Genomic DNA, 15,771 nt, shown 5'->3' with positions numbered 1-15,771 from the left:
ATAGAGCTACAGTGTGTGCATTGTAGAGGGGCCTACAGTGTGGCTGCTGCTTACCTAAATTATGTTTTGGTAACATTTGAACTTGCCACCAGCTGTGTAGAACACCCCAGGTAAAACTTGTGAGTGTGAGATGTTCTGGGGGTGTGATCAATGCTTGACTTTCTGAAGACTACGATAACTTCTTCAGACATTCTGCATTTATTCTGCAATAAAGGAATTATGTGCTGCATGTTGCAGAAGACGTGCAAAAGGTTCTATCTAATTGTTCAGTTTCTTTGTGCTGTGTACATTTTCCCAGGAACGAAAGCTAAGGACGGAAGTTCACCTTTCCTTAAGTGTGCCACCCAGTTTCCTCTGATTCTTTGGCACCCTTATGCCCATCACTACTACTTCTGTGTGGTGACGGAGAAAGAGCAGCAGAAGTGGCACGCTGTACTCCAGGACTGTGTCAGACACACCAATGATGGTGAGTCCTGTCAGCTTGGGATCAACACAGATTCCTGCAAACACACATGCTCATAATTTCACTGATGACTAAACATTATTCTCTCAACAGTTTAGATTATGTTCTTGTGAATTAAACTAATGTTTTTAATTAGTTGACGATTTACTATACTAGGCACCAAGACGCATGGTAATACAGAGCTGATGCTCTTGGGCAGGGTTATGGGATAAATGTGGACTTGAGTGCTTTTAATTTAGTCTGTTGCTGCCCAGGGCTACAAAACGTGTGCCTTACAACAGTCTTTGAGACTGATTATATGTGGCTTCATCTTATCTGGCAGTTTGCTCTCTCTACATTCTACACAGAAAAATGGGAGTTACAATGGATTTTAAATAAAGAATCAATATGTGGTTGAAGTGTAGACTTTTCTGCTTTATTTCAATGGATATAACAAAAATATGACATTAACTATTTAGGATTTACAGCCATTTTAACACAGTTCCCCAATTTCAGAGGTTCAGAAGTAATTGGACAATAATAATAAACATAATGGGTAATATCATGATCATTTTTAATACTTGGAGGAATATCCTTTGAGGTCAATGATTGCCTGAAGTCTTCCACCCATAGTCATGACCAAACACTGAGTTTCCTTCCTTGAGATGCTTTGCAGGCCTTTACTGCAGCCTCCTTCAGGTGCTGCTTGTGTGTGGGTCTTTCTGCCTTCACTTTTATCTTAAGTAAATGGAAAGCATGCTTGAATTGAGATCAGGTGACTGACTTGGCCATTGAAGAATATTCCATTTATTTGCTTTGAGAAGCTCTTGGGCTTTTTTCACAATATGTTTTGGGTCATTACCCATCTGTACTGAGAAGCGCCATCCAATCAGCTTTGCAGCTTTTAGCTGAATCTGACCAGATAGTAAAGCCCTAAACACCTCAAAACTCATCCTGCTATTTCTATCAGCTGTGACATCATCAATGAACACCAGTGACCCTAGTTCCACTGGCAGCCATACCAGCCCATGTATAGCACTGCCTCCACCATGTTAACCAGATGATGTGGTTTGCTTCAGATCAGGAGAAATTCCTTTCCTTGTCTACACGTTTCTCTTCTCATCATTCTGGAATAAGTTCATCTTGGTTTCATCTTCCAAAGAACCTTCATCTAAAACTGATCAGGCTTATTCGGATGTTTTTTAAGTCTTATCTGGTTTCCCTGTTCTTCAGTGTTTCCAGTGGTTTGCACCTTGTTGTAAACTTTCTGTATTCAGACTCATGAAGGCATCTTTTGATTGTAGACTTTGAAAAATGACAAAAATCCCAGTTTGTCATTTTCATTTTTACTGAAAAAGTAAATAGAAAGAAGATATGACCTCAAGTGTTCTCATTGGCCCTCCTGAACCAGCTACGAAATGCAAATTCAACAAATTCATTGTGTAATGTAAGTTTTGTTTTATCCATTGAATTAAAGCTGAAAGTCTACACTTCAACCACATATTGACTGCGTCATTTCAAATACATGTAAAGAGGAAAATGAAGAAGAAAGAAATAATAATTATACATACATACATACATACATACATACATACATACATACATACATACATACATACATACATACATACAATGATGTTAAAGATCAGGAATGCAATGTGCTTTAATCAGCAAAAACATTGACTTCATAGCAGGACAAGCTGTTACTGGTAACATTAAAGAGTTATTAGGGCGACTGTGGGTCAGTGGATAGCATGCCCATCTTTCAATCAGTGGTTCGAGCCCCGGCTCCGCTAGTTCAAGTTGTTGTGTCCTTGAGCAAGACACTTAACCCTGAATTGCTCCCCGTTGCTGTGTCTACGGTGTATAGAGCAAAAATGTAAGTCGCTGCTAAATAAAATGTAATGTAAAGATGGCCCCAGTAAGTCATGACATTGTGGATAAATACCAGGACCATTAAACAACTAAATGGAATTCAGCCATCATTTATTTAATTATTTACACATGTGCTTTTCCTGGCATGTCTAGATAAAATCTGCTTATGGTAATAAATGAATGAAAAAAAAAAGTTATTTAAATGAAAAGGTTTGTCAAACCGGGATATTGATAGTTACTTAACTGCTAACAGCTACTAATGTACCCATCCCAGGTTTGTCAGAAGAGAATAAAGTTCAAACGCCAGCTTTCACTGACGCAGTACGACTCTACCGCCAAGCTCAAGGGTACTTTGGCACCTGGGAGATGATGTGTGGGGAACCAACTCAGGTAAGCATGGCACTAACATATATTACTGTCCTCTGTCTCATGGGGTCTGCATTTTTTCTTTTCAACTTTGAATGATGTAGTACCTCTCTGGTTACACTATTGTCGTGGATAAAGCTGAAATCTGACTCCTATCATGCTTCATGTAGAAAACGTCTGAGAGCGAGCTTTACCCAGCATGCCGTTCAGTGGTGTAGCAGTTAATTGGGGGCCCCTCTCAATACACTACACAAGTGTACTAAAGATGCACCGATCGATAGGCTGCCAATCAAAACCTGACCAAAATAGCTGTGACCGTACCCAGGGCCGGCGATTGCTATAGGCGAACTAGGCGACTGCCTAGGGCGACAAATGGGTTGGGGGCGCCCTCACCGCGCGACCGTGGGGTGGGAGGCGGCGCTGGCTCCCGCGAGCAGGGACGATTCAGCTGTGAGTTTTCTCATCAAGTACCGAGAGACAAGCATATTGAGAAATGGGCGCTGTAAACATCTTAACGCTCATTGGCCAAGACACGTCACATCTAAGATGTTCTATTACGAGATGACAACAACTCGGCCAAAAATCCAATTTTTTTATTTATTTTTTGTCGAGAAAACGGGACACTGATTGGCCAAGACTCAACACGTCACATCAAAGATCTTCTATTGCAAAGATGGCTCACTCCAAAAAAAGTTTGCGCGATCTGAAAAATAAATCTATTGCGCGTCCACTTTGACTGGCCCGTGACATTTGCAAAAATGAAGCGGTCTAAACCATCTGGAGAACAGGGACGAAAAAAGGAAGAAGAGGAAAAGAAATAGATATAGAGGTAAGTCTTCTGATCTCAGCCATCAAGGTGTCAAACAAAATACATTTATTATTGTGCATCACCTAATATTGGACGTTTCATTGCTGTCACTTAGGCTAGCTATAGCTAGCTAGCAACTGTTACTTTGCTAATTTGCGACGTAGGCTATTACTAACAAACGTAACTTCACTGATAACCTACATGGATGTACATGTCAAAAGACCAGTATCTGGATAACGTATGCTAGTTATGAAAAGTACAGTTGCAGTCTACATTCATTATAAATGGCATAAGTTCTGTTTAGTGAATTCACAACTAGCAGGTGCATACACACACAGTAACCATTTGGAGGATAGTGGTGGTGTTCACCCTTCTGTACAGTTCCTCCCCAGGAATATACTAAAATGTATATGTGTGTTTTTCTTTTTTTTTTTATTAAATTGGCCAGATGCAATTTTTTCAGAGACCGGCACCTGCTGGAGAAAGGACGCCTGATTCGCCTCCCTCTGAACTTAGTAGCCTACACAACTAGTACTAGTGTTGCTGTTTTTGTTATTATTATTATTATTATTATTATTATTATTGTTATTATTACTTTCATAATCACATCACATTAACACTACTAATTGGAATCAGTAGCATTATTTAGCCTTGTAGCAGTGGTGGCAGTAATTGTAATTTATCTACTACAAGTTACATGGTCAGATAAAATGTATTTGTACAATGCAACTATGTGGTAGGATGATAGAAATGACCAAATGCAATTGTGTAACGAACAGCATGGATGAACTCTGTTTAAATACAGCTGCAGGAGAAGGGACATCCAGTAGTACTCAAGGGGCCAGTAACACACAGGCCAGGAACACACAGCCTGCATCAGGTGAGTCTATTTAATAGTATTTATTCAAGCCACATCCATACTTTAAAGTACAATAGAAACATGTTAGCATGTATTAAATACAATAGCTTGTTTTCTTAAAGAAGTTCAACCACATTCATGATCATTTCACTTATTATATTAAACACCGCTTGTCTGGCTATACAATTTGCTTGAATACAGGTGAAGGTGAAGGGACATCCAGGACCACATCAAGCACTCAGGGCACCAGTGAAACTACACTGCTGCCTGCAGACACCTCACCCGCCGCAATTCCTGATATCCAGGGAGAACCTATAGATCCTGCTGACTGGCCAGCCCTCTGTGATGCGGTAAGGACAGAGTTAGTTTGCAGAGGACCATACCAGACCAGTCCAGACTTTACATTTCCAAAAATGGGTGGGAGATGCTTGTTCACTGCCTGTTTGGAAGGGGAGGGAGTAGGAGAGATGTAGTGGGGGTGAATTTGTGTGTAAGGGAAAACCTTGTCAAACCTTGTTAACCATAGTCATTCCCTATACAGCTTGTATCATGTTTTGAGGTTTGTTCAATAAACATATTTGAAAAAAAAGAGTGTTTTGCACAGTTTATGGAGTTAATTTAATCCTAACTTTGAGTGTGTAATAAATTATTTAAAATGATAAAAAAAGAAAATGTTCTCAAACTATTCTGGTGTTTGTTGTCTATGCACCATTTATTGTTGAACTGCAATGTAGAATAGTATTATAAGTGGGTGAAAAACTGCTATGCAAAGTAAAGCAGTTAAGTTAATATATGTCTCTTCAGTGATGTACAGTATTGTGTGTGTCTGTGGGGGGGGGCAAAACTCAATCTCGCTTAGGGCAACCAAAGGGCTAGAGCCGGCCCTGACCGTACCCACCAGGACACTACGGTGCTTCTCAAACAACAAACCCTGGATCTCTCCAGAAATAAAGGGAGCTGAGGAGGAAGAATTTTCCCACTGCGGGACTAATAAAGGATTATTTTATCTTATTGGCAAACACTGTCTGACTGTTTTATATTTGACAACCTAAACTTTCTAATTTTATATTAAGAGAAGGGAAGACAACTTCCCTTCTTTTTAAAAGTGTTGCCGTTTGTCTCGACACACTCAAAGGTCCACAGGTTTATCCACAATTTGTTACATAAAATAATTCACATAAAACAGTTGAAAAAAACGTGCGGCTTCCACTCTGCTCCAGATACTACAAACAGCCGCAACTAACTGTCGCGAAGTGTAATTGGAGTGATGACAGTCTGTCACTTATGTGTATTTCTTACAGTAACAAATAACAACATCCTTGTAGCATTTAAAGTACCACACACGTCTGATTTAAAATTTAACATATATTACTGGAAAATTGAATTTGGCTCTTACAACAACCGTCTTTTTTAGTTTTAAGATTAAACGCTTGAAACAATTACCTAACTTGAATAAAGAGAGTCATGTACTCGTACAGGAACATTATTGCAAAATAAGGATATAAGAGGGTATAATATGCGGCTAACTGACTCCTCACAGGAGCTCAGTCTTCAGCCCTGTTCATCTTCCAAAAGCAGACACAGCTTTGTAATGGGCCTGTGTAAAACACTAGTCTTTGTTTTCATCGATACCTGACAAACGAGTCCTCTGTGGTCTGAAAGTGACTTAATGACCTTCCCTACACAAGACTTTCTTGGAGTCATCCACTATGGATATTAGCGCGGTCCTCTACTTCATGCCAAGGCCCTTATGAACAGATGGTAATCAAGCAGGTCTCTTTTAAAGGTGAGAATGTCCAATGGCGGCAAAGTAGATCCTTTGTGCTGCGTCGTCATTAGCTCTGAGATATTAGCTTTCTGCGGCATAATACTACATAATGTGTCCACAACATTGCCACTGATATCAGTGGTCCTGGGCAGCTGCACTGAACAACCATAATTGATTGGCTGTGGGTTATGGAAATGGGTGGACCAGTCTCCACATAGCCGTAATGCTCGTGCTTTTCACTTGATGCTAAGTTTTCTCCTACATTGTTTTTTCCCCCCCTTGCGTTGACTGTATTGTCGACATGTACCCGGCTTGTTGCGAAAAGAGTGTTCAACTTCAACTCATCTCTTTTAGCCTTTAATCAGCTTCCTGCCTTTCCAATTCCTTTTTTCGTTTTAATGTAGCAGCCTTAGCTAGCAGTTCAGCGCTTTCCACTTCTGCTACACAGAACTCCCACTTTCAGATCCATGTTTCATACTCTTTCTACTTGTGCTAGATTAGGTATCTGAGGGCTTGATTTAATCATCACATTGCTTTGTTTGCTAATCACATTCATCAAGACTTTATCCATCTTTCAGTTTTAGCAATAAAAACATTGGCCTCATGTTGGCCTTTTTGTCCTGGAGGCAGAAGAAATCTCAGTTGTTCATCAACTCAATGTCCAGAGTGCAAAGATGCATACATTTTTGGGATACGTTTCATCAGACTGAATCCCAAAACGAGCCACAGTTTAACTTCTATGAACCATTGGGCTTGAGCTAGTGATGGGGGGAAAATATAGCCTCATTATGGTACTTTATCGAGTTGAATATGTGCTGAGTGACGTGATTGTGTTCCTATGAGTTATGTGTTTGTGTGTCTTATAGATCCTGTCTAACCTGGTGATGGAGGGCCTCCTCCCTGAGCTGAGGGAGCTCATCTCCCCACGCCTCAAAGGAAAACTGCACGAGAGGCAGAGAAACTGGATGCTGGTAAGAAAGTGCTCCAGACACATTCCACAGAACCAAATAAAATCATTGTATATTTAATTTATACCCTCAGCAGCTGAACATTAAAGCTAGAGTTGGTCATGTTCTTCAAAAACATTTGTTGTTATACAGTATTTGTTGACATTCTAATTACATCTTGATTAGTAACTCAAATGATTGGATGGGCTGTTGATGTGGCTTTCAAGGCAACTTTCTCGCTACATTTTGCGACTTTGGAGTCTCATTCAACAAAAGTTGACAATAATGGGCTAGGTTTTTAGGTTGAATCGTTTCTAAAATCGAGCATACTCTTGCTAATTTCACAAGATAGCCAATCCTAGCTTTAAACACAGGACAGTAAATGATACAAGTAATAATAAAGACAAAAACACGTGCATATTGTACAAAGTTCAGCTTTAGGTCTTTTTAATAGAAAACCAGTGTAAAGTTGTAAGAATGAATAGATTACTTTAAATTAAATAATTGCATCATTACTCTTAACCGAGGAGGTCGTCATCAATTGGCTGATTGCTACTATTGAATAATACTCCCCAGTGATGGTACTAGCTACTCTTTATACCTTTTGACAATTTATAAAAACTTTCACACTTTACTGACTGCAGAGGTAGCTAGGATGACGAGCCTATGTCCAACTCAAAACAACATTACCAAAAGTGGCTGAGATGCAAGTTTGGTCCACTTAAACTCAGCAACTAAAAAGAACAGGAGGTTCTGCCTTCCCATATGTGTTTCCTTTGAGTGTAGGTCAGTGATGCGGTGTATAGCCTGGTGCAGGGGCAGTGCCAGGCTCAGTATGAGGCAGTGTTGCAGAAGTGTGAGGCATCCTGTTCTTCACTGGAGGCCTCCATACGAACAGACATAGACCAGATTATAACCGCCAAGGAGCACGTCACCAACAAGATCAGAGGTAAGCGAGAGAGTGGGTACATTTTCCTTATGAAATCATTTCCAGACCTTCTCTAACTGTTATCACTTTTTTGTTTGTTTTTATAACCTTTAGCCGGTCTGTGATGGTCTGACTGATTTGGATTCGTCTTTATTGCTAAATGGAATTGAGTCTGGAGTGTGCCAGCAGAGTGATTGTAGACTAATTATAGGCTCTGATTCGTATGCTGTTATTTACTGGAAGGAATTGTTATACATATTTGTAATATGACGTTTGTAAATTTCCCCACTTTGGGATATTATGTTAACCTTTCTTAATAAAGAAAAAAGCCTGTTGTTGATGGGCATTAGTGGGATTCCTGTGGGAAGGAGGCTTAAGTGATCAAAACAGCTGGTTGCTGGTTATTGTATTATATACACCGACACTGGAACTGAACACAAAAAGGCTCATACATGTGATTTTTTTTTTATTTTTTTTATTATGTATACTACACAAAATGAATCCATTGTTACCCTTTTTGATTAAATTTTTAAGCTCTAACCAAAGAGAAGGGAACACTAAGGCCAGAAAACAGCATTCCATAGCAACAGCTGAACATTACATTTTTCTTATACTCAAATATCAGGTACAGCTACCATATTTTACTGATTCGGAGGCTTATTTTGATGTCTTTTTTCATTTTCATCAATGAGACAAGAAAGAAAATCTAAATGTATTTGTTCGGCCTGCTGATTTATGCATAATTTAATGAAAGAATAATTGACAGTTGATTTCTGTTTTGGTTTATATTGGCAAAGTTCAATATGAACTAAAAAAAATATTTAAAATAATACAATTATTAAATAACATGTATAAATGTATCATCTGTCAATGATGATACACTCCACTAAAACTACATATCTTTGCATTTGTTCAAATATTTAGTCGTAGTCTGACAGCTTCCCATTGTTGAAATTGTATTGTCCAGTCAATGACCAAATTACTACACAAGTGATAACTCTGCAATTTTAACCAGTAAATGTGCTTTACTGCTTATGAATTCAAATTTTCCATTTGAAAATGACTGGCACTATTTCCTCTTTTTAAAGTGATATAGTCTTGCTTTAATTCCATCATTTTCAAAGTGACTCAACAATGAAGGAGAGGTTTGTCCAAAACTATGATACCTACATGTTGGCTTTCATCTCCCCTATGCTCCTCATTTCCCCCACAGAGGTGGTTCTCCCCAAGGCTGAGAAGCTGTTGAAAGTGAGCATCCAGCCCTACATCAGCTCCATCCTTGATGCCCTGATGGAGCCAACCAGCCGAGGTTTCTCTGAGGTCCGCGATGTGTTCTTCGGAGAGCTGGTGGACATGAGCAAGAACACCCTAAATGAGGGCAACAAGGAGAGTGTGGCGCAGGTGAGTAGGTAGAGGGGGACTTTAAAGTTAAGCTCCTAGTGTGGGATGGCAACATGATTATTATACAGGTGATCAGATCTTGCAAGAGTAACAATAATACTTGCATGAACTGGTATCGGTAAAAACAGTGTTTTGAAGTCAGGTTATAAGTGAAACAAAACTAAATAACATGAATATAAGTTTTTAAACAAATCTCTTTCCTTAGGACATGGACAAGATCTCCATTCTGGCCTTCCATCCAGTGAAGATGCAAAGTTGCTATGAGAAAGTGGAGCCGCTGAGTCTAGAGGGTCTGCAGCAGAGGTTTGATGTCTCCAGCCCCTCAGTGTTCGTCCAGAGGGCCCAGATCCTCATGAGAGAGGTGACGCTCTAATACTGTAATTACCTATGTCAATTTGCTTTTAAAATTGGATTTAGTCTAGTTTACAGTATGAGGTTTAAATTGGGCACATTCTTGTTCCACATTTACAGCTTCATGTATTATTTTTATTTTTTATTTTTATAGGATTGTCTATCTTTTCCATCATGTGATAACACTGTTCTCACAAAGTTAATTGCGATGATTTGGGAACACCATGACATCACTAGCGCAATCTGATAGATAGATGGATAGATATTTACTTTATTAATCCCCAAGGGGAAATTTCTTGTCATAGTAGCGCCGTACAACTTGAAGATACAAATAAACACACAAGATAAAAGATATATACAAATAAAATACAATAAAAATAAAGTAAAATATAAACGACGTGTGTGTGTGTGTGTGTGTGTGTGTGTGTGTGTGTGTGTGTGTGTGTGTGTGTGTGTGTGTGTGTGTGTGTGTGTGTGTGTGTGTGTGTATGTATGTATATACACACACACACACACACACACACACACACACACACACACACACACACACACACACACACACACAAATATGAGTAATCAGACGGTCAACAAGCCAAGAATTCAGCCAAATTATCTAAATGTTTATTTGGCATTTAAAGCCACCTGAAATGTCACTAGTAATCACCTCACACGTTTGCGCAAAACTACAGTTCGCTAAACCCTTCTCCCAAAGAGTGGTTGTCCAATGATAACTTGCCAAATGGAGATGGGCATTGCGGGCCTCACGCTTCAGGTCTATACGATTGCCCCAACAGTGTGCATGGGGGGTGTATGAGTGTTACTTGGTATCTGAAGAGTTTGGAGGGTCATGTCTTATCAACTTTTCAACTTTTTCAAAACAGCTTAAGGATCAAGAATGGTAAATTGAGTAGCATTTATAGTGTGTGTGTCCGTGTCCCCACAGCAAATGGACAATGCAGTATATACATTTGAGCAGATCCTTCACCAGAGTCTGGAGTCTCAAGGTACCAAAGAGCTCTGTAAGACCATCCAGCGCTGCCAGGACCGAGTCATTAAGGTAAAACAAAGAGATGCACTGATACCAATACTCTTGGCCAATTTATATAAGATAACATATGATAACTGTCAAGTATTCAGTTTAGTGCGCATGCTCATATTCTGTTTGGTTCTAGAGGAACAGAAGTCAAGTTACCGTTGTTGTTGTTTTCTGCAACCAAACTAGCAGCAATGGTTGTAGAAAGGTATTAATAGAACTATCTTCCTTCCGTTAATCAAAACACATCTTTCATCAGTTCATAAAAGTGTGTTTGCTTAGTAAGTATGTAATAATGGGTTTAGTCTTGGATGCAGCAGAGAGAGATGCTCGTGGATTGAATGTTGGATCAGTCCGTATAAACAAATATATCTGGCGTAACCAATGACTACATTTTTATTAATGATCTGCCACTGCGACCATGACAGCAACCTCAACCTTAGGCAACAAGCTACTTTGACGTGATTTTTCCACATTTATTGTGAACAACTTCATCACAGAAATTACAAACAGCTGATTTTGAGGACTTCTCCTGTTTCATTCATTTACAAATTACACTTGACCAGGTGCCCTAAGAAAACATTGCTTTTGGAAAAGAATGCAGTGGAGTGACTTAACTTATTTCCATTCTTCCTATTGTGATGTATCTTGCTTTTGACAGAAGCAGTTCACTTATAAAAAAAAACAAATGTCAAAAAGCTCTATGGTTGTAATAATATAATTTCTTTTCATAATTTTCTTTCTTTTTTTGTGGGGTTCAGAAATTCGACTATGACAGCAGCACAGTGAGGAAGCGTTTCTTCCGTGAAGCTCTCCTCCAAATCTTCATCCCCTACATGCTGAAGCAGCTCAGCCCTTCCTGTGCCTCGGTGAGCATTCTGTCTTCAAAGACCTGGAAGATGAATGGAAATATATTAATTATTCTATGCGAAAATATCCAAAATGTATTGGCAATGAGGTTTTATATATTGTCTGTACTTGCATGTGTGTACTATATGTATTTTTCATCTAGCTCTATCAGCTAGCTTTAGGTGCTGCTATCCTTCTATCTTGATCTGTCATAGACCAACACTTTTGGTATGTTACATAAAAACTAATGTGAAATGAGGATGTTGAAAGGTTTTGACTGTTGCTCTGAACACAAGGAGCTGCCGCGCTTCCAGGAGCTGATCTTTGAGGACTTCTCCCGTTTCATTTTGGTGGAGAACCTTTTTGAAGAGGTGGTGCTGCATTCGATCATGAAGGACATCATGATGGGTCAGTCTTCTACAGTGTTTTTCCTCCTGTGTTGCTACACTCATCGTTAATTGGATCAGGATGCTACTGAACTCTTTGGATGGAAATCTCACTGGTGGCCCATATGAAAACAGGTTTTGCTGTCTTCAGTTATAGTTTAAATACATCACTACAAAACACTGCACTTATTAAGTACCAATGTGTTTATTTGATTTTCAGTAGTTGTAGTAGTTATAGAGTTTAGAAGCAGTTGTTGAAATCTTTATGATTGTTTAAAAAAAACTGCTATCTAAGATGCATTTAAAATCCAATAAAAATGTATTTATTTATTAAGATCTGATTTGTATTTTAAATATATGCTGGCTGTAATTCATAATACTTAATGAAGAAAAATTATACAATTGTGTGTGTTCACTTGACTGACATTTCTCAACAAGTTACAATGAGGTAAAAGTTCCTTTCTAGGATATTACAGGACCCCCAAAGACCAGGTGATCAGAAATAAAGTTAGGAATCGGTCATAGTTTAGAAACACTTTTTATATACTGTTAATTCATTTTGGCACATTTTTATTTTCATTCATCACTTCTCAAAGTAAAGCATATGTTGTACCTCTTCTCTCTGCACTGCAGCTGTGAAGGAGGCGGCCATCCAGAGGAGACACAACCTGTACAGGGACAGCATTGTCCTCGGCAACAGTGACCCCAGCCTGCACTTGCTTGGAGACAACCCCTCTATTGACTGGGCCGGGGACTACGGTCAGTCCCAGGAAGAGGTGGACGGAGCAGGGGAGGACACCAAGGGTGACGGTGGGGATTCCCAGAAGAGGGGGAGGAGGATGAAGCAGGTAGTGTCCATGATCCAGGTTGAAGGCTCCCCAGTCCTGGCTAACGAGTCATGTATGGAGGGACCTGGTGTCAACGACATCCCAGAGGAGGAGGAGGAGCAGCAGAAGGATGGAGATGGGGAGGATAACTCTGACGAAAAAACTTCTGCTGACAAGAACGGATCTGTAAGTCCCAAAGCTTTGGACAACCCTTTAGGCTTATTAAATGATTCTGTCTTGAAGGAAGAAGAAGCCAACAAGGAACAGGGTGAAAACATAGTCCCAGTGAAGGTTGAATCTGCTACACAAAGTGCTTCAGCCGAAGAGGAGACTGGTAAGGGAGGGGACAGCCAGTTGATGGTGGAGGAACAGCCTCCTTCCAACCAGGAAGTGTCAGAGAAGGCATTTCCACCACCACCACCACCACCTGAGGAAATCTTGTCTGGAGCCACAGAAACGTCTCCAGAGAGCCTTCCGCAGGCTATGACTGACTTGCCTCCACAAGAAGACAGTGGCTTCCAGTCTCCCACCCGTGAAGGGGCGGCGGTCGTGAAGGATGTGACCCGAAGCACAGCAGCCCCACAGCCCTCAGAGGGCCACACTGAGGGGAGGGAGATGAGTGTTTCTGCAATGCGAGAGACTGAGACCAAAACCAGTGACTCTCAGACCAGAGACCAATATTGAAATGATTTCCATTTGTTAGAACTAAAGTTAAATCTGCATATTTTTTTCCTTTTTCTTCTTTGGATTAAAAGACGCTTAATGACGTTTTAACCATATACATTTTCAGTTCCACACCAGTTTTAGGCACATGACTCTAACTCAGTAGATTATTTTCACCGAGCAGGGCTCGGGTGCTGTTTTTCCCCGTGTTATTTTCTCTTCACCTGGTTTAAATGTGAGCACCGTGGACAACCTTAAGTCTGTACTGGCATGTTGAAAACATGTTTGTACTCATTAAAACATGTAATCTTTGGTAAAATGCAAGTGAGTTAGCTCTTAAATCCATCTTGTTTAACTACTGAGATACATTCAATAACTTTCAACAATTAGATTTTTTTATACATTTGTTGGTACAAATAGTTATTGAAAGCTATTTGGTATTAGAAACTGCTTAGCAGATGAATACTTCCCAGAACGAAAGTCTCAATGTATTTTCTTTCCCCCCCCCCCATCTCAAACTTGCAATAAACTTAATCAATCGTCTCCATGTAGACGGTGACATCTTAAGACATCAAATTATTTTGTTTGTGAGAATACCGCTGGTTTTTAGGAGTTTAATCCTTTAAACAATTAAACTCGTGTATATCATGTATAAATACTTCTTTGGACTGGTAAACTACTGTCATTTTACATTTGATGTAATTTAATCTGAATTAATTAATGAGTGCCTTTGCTGACAAAGCAAGGCACGCACACATTTTATTTATTATCCGGTGCCCCCTTAATATTTTACGCCTGTGTGATTCAAATGACTGTTATTGATATAAATCATTAGCAATTCATTATTCAGTTTGTCCATGTGGTCTTTATTGGAAAGTAGATATGACAACTTTTCTGGGACAACCAAATCTATCTCACTCACACAATCCCTCACTTTGTGAACTGGGTGCCAACACACTCAGGTAATTGACTGAGTCACAATTTGAATAAAGTAAAATTATATGTGTGACATATAATTTTGTGCGTGCACGTGCACACGTATACATCCTCCGTGAATCGGCACCTTAACGTGGTGAAGGAGTTTGAGTGGCTCAGTGATCCTGGGAGCTATGTCATCCCCTGGTAGGGCCTCTCAAGGCAAACAAGGCTTGGGGTCAAGCCCAGACTAAGAGCGGTTAAAAAAAAAAACCTGATGAATTGCGGCCGATGTAATGTAAGCTACCTCGCCCGGACAAGGGAGCCAGACCCAGGAGGGGAGCTCGTCGGCGAGCGTCCATGGAGCCACATGGACCAGCCACCCTGTGGACTCACCACCCGCAGGGAGAAGCATCGAGGTCGGGTGCTATGTAGACCGGGCGGCGGCCAGGGGGCCTGGGCGGACTGATCGGCGGCAGCATAGACGAGCTCTAGGGACGTGGAACATCACCTCGCTAACGGGGAAAGAGCGGGAGGTGGAGCGGTACCAGCTAGATATAGTTGGGCTCACCGCCACACACTGTAACACTGTAAGAACACACGGACAAAGTATTTAAGATGTGCTTTTTTATGGTCCATCTCCTGAACATTATAGTTTCACCACTACAGACTACAGTCACTAACATGTGCCTCCCGTCGCATCATAACTACGCAGCCCATATTTCATCGTGTCCTCTATCCTCGCATGGTTTCCCACATGTGAGGGAAACAGGGATGCAACTAAGAGACTTGGGATGCGCTCATAGGGTCTTAATTGTTGTTTCCTCGCTCCTCGATTGAACCAGAAATTGTTCTGCGCCGCCATATTGACAGCCGTCCCAAAGCTCTTATTCTGCTCCGAGGAGCGAGGAGGGCCATGATCGAGGAGCCACAAGAGGTGAGCTTCCAGGAAGCGGTTTAACGCTCGACACGCTCCCTCATTGTTCATCAGTTATTTGATTGGACGCTGCAGCTGAACGGACTGATCGCTGGAGTTCATACCAGCGACGATCACGGATTAAACTCAAGTGATATATTAGATATGTTTTCTTATTCACCATCTAGTTAAAATACATGTTCATTGTAGGTCTGAACCGGTGGCGGGCCGTCAGGGCTTGCTAAGCCTTCTCTGCTGGCCTAAACAGATTTTATAATTTATTTTTTTAATTTTTAATTAAAAGTTATCTATTTTATAATGCAATTGTTTTTGACAAATACACTACATGTATTATAATTATAAGAATTGAATTGTATGTTCCTCCTGCCTGTCTGTCTGCTCCTGGCCAGCAAGCTGGTGCGTGCAGCTTGGCACCA

The 15,771-nt window shown here is 40.4% G+C and overlaps 1 protein-coding gene across 1 annotated transcript in view; it reads left to right on the top strand.

The window, feature by feature from the left end:
- Window positions 1-14,295, top strand: part of niban2b (niban apoptosis regulator 2b) — a 30,322-nt gene extending 16,027 nt beyond the window's left edge. The window contains exons 5-14 of the mRNA XM_079222714.1: window positions 299-466; window positions 2,592-2,707; window positions 6,985-7,089; window positions 7,852-8,014; window positions 9,207-9,394; window positions 9,600-9,755; window positions 10,689-10,802; window positions 11,540-11,647; window positions 11,924-12,035; window positions 12,647-14,295. Of these exons, the coding sequence (XP_079078840.1) occupies window positions 299-466; window positions 2,592-2,707; window positions 6,985-7,089; window positions 7,852-8,014; window positions 9,207-9,394; window positions 9,600-9,755; window positions 10,689-10,802; window positions 11,540-11,647; window positions 11,924-12,035; window positions 12,647-13,524 (2,108 nt within the window). The 3' untranslated portion in view covers window positions 13,525-14,295. The remainder of the gene's footprint in view (window positions 1-298; window positions 467-2,591; window positions 2,708-6,984; window positions 7,090-7,851; window positions 8,015-9,206; window positions 9,395-9,599; window positions 9,756-10,688; window positions 10,803-11,539; window positions 11,648-11,923; window positions 12,036-12,646) is intronic.
- Window positions 14,296-15,771: the final 1,476 nt, after the last annotated feature.

This window comes from Taurulus bubalis (assembly GCF_910589615.1).
Source record: "Taurulus bubalis genome assembly, chromosome: 8".
Lineage (NCBI taxonomy): Eukaryota > Metazoa > Chordata > Actinopteri > Perciformes > Cottidae > Taurulus > Taurulus bubalis.
The sequence above is the reverse complement of the archived record's forward strand: the minus strand, read 5'-3'. Positions and strand labels throughout refer to the sequence as shown.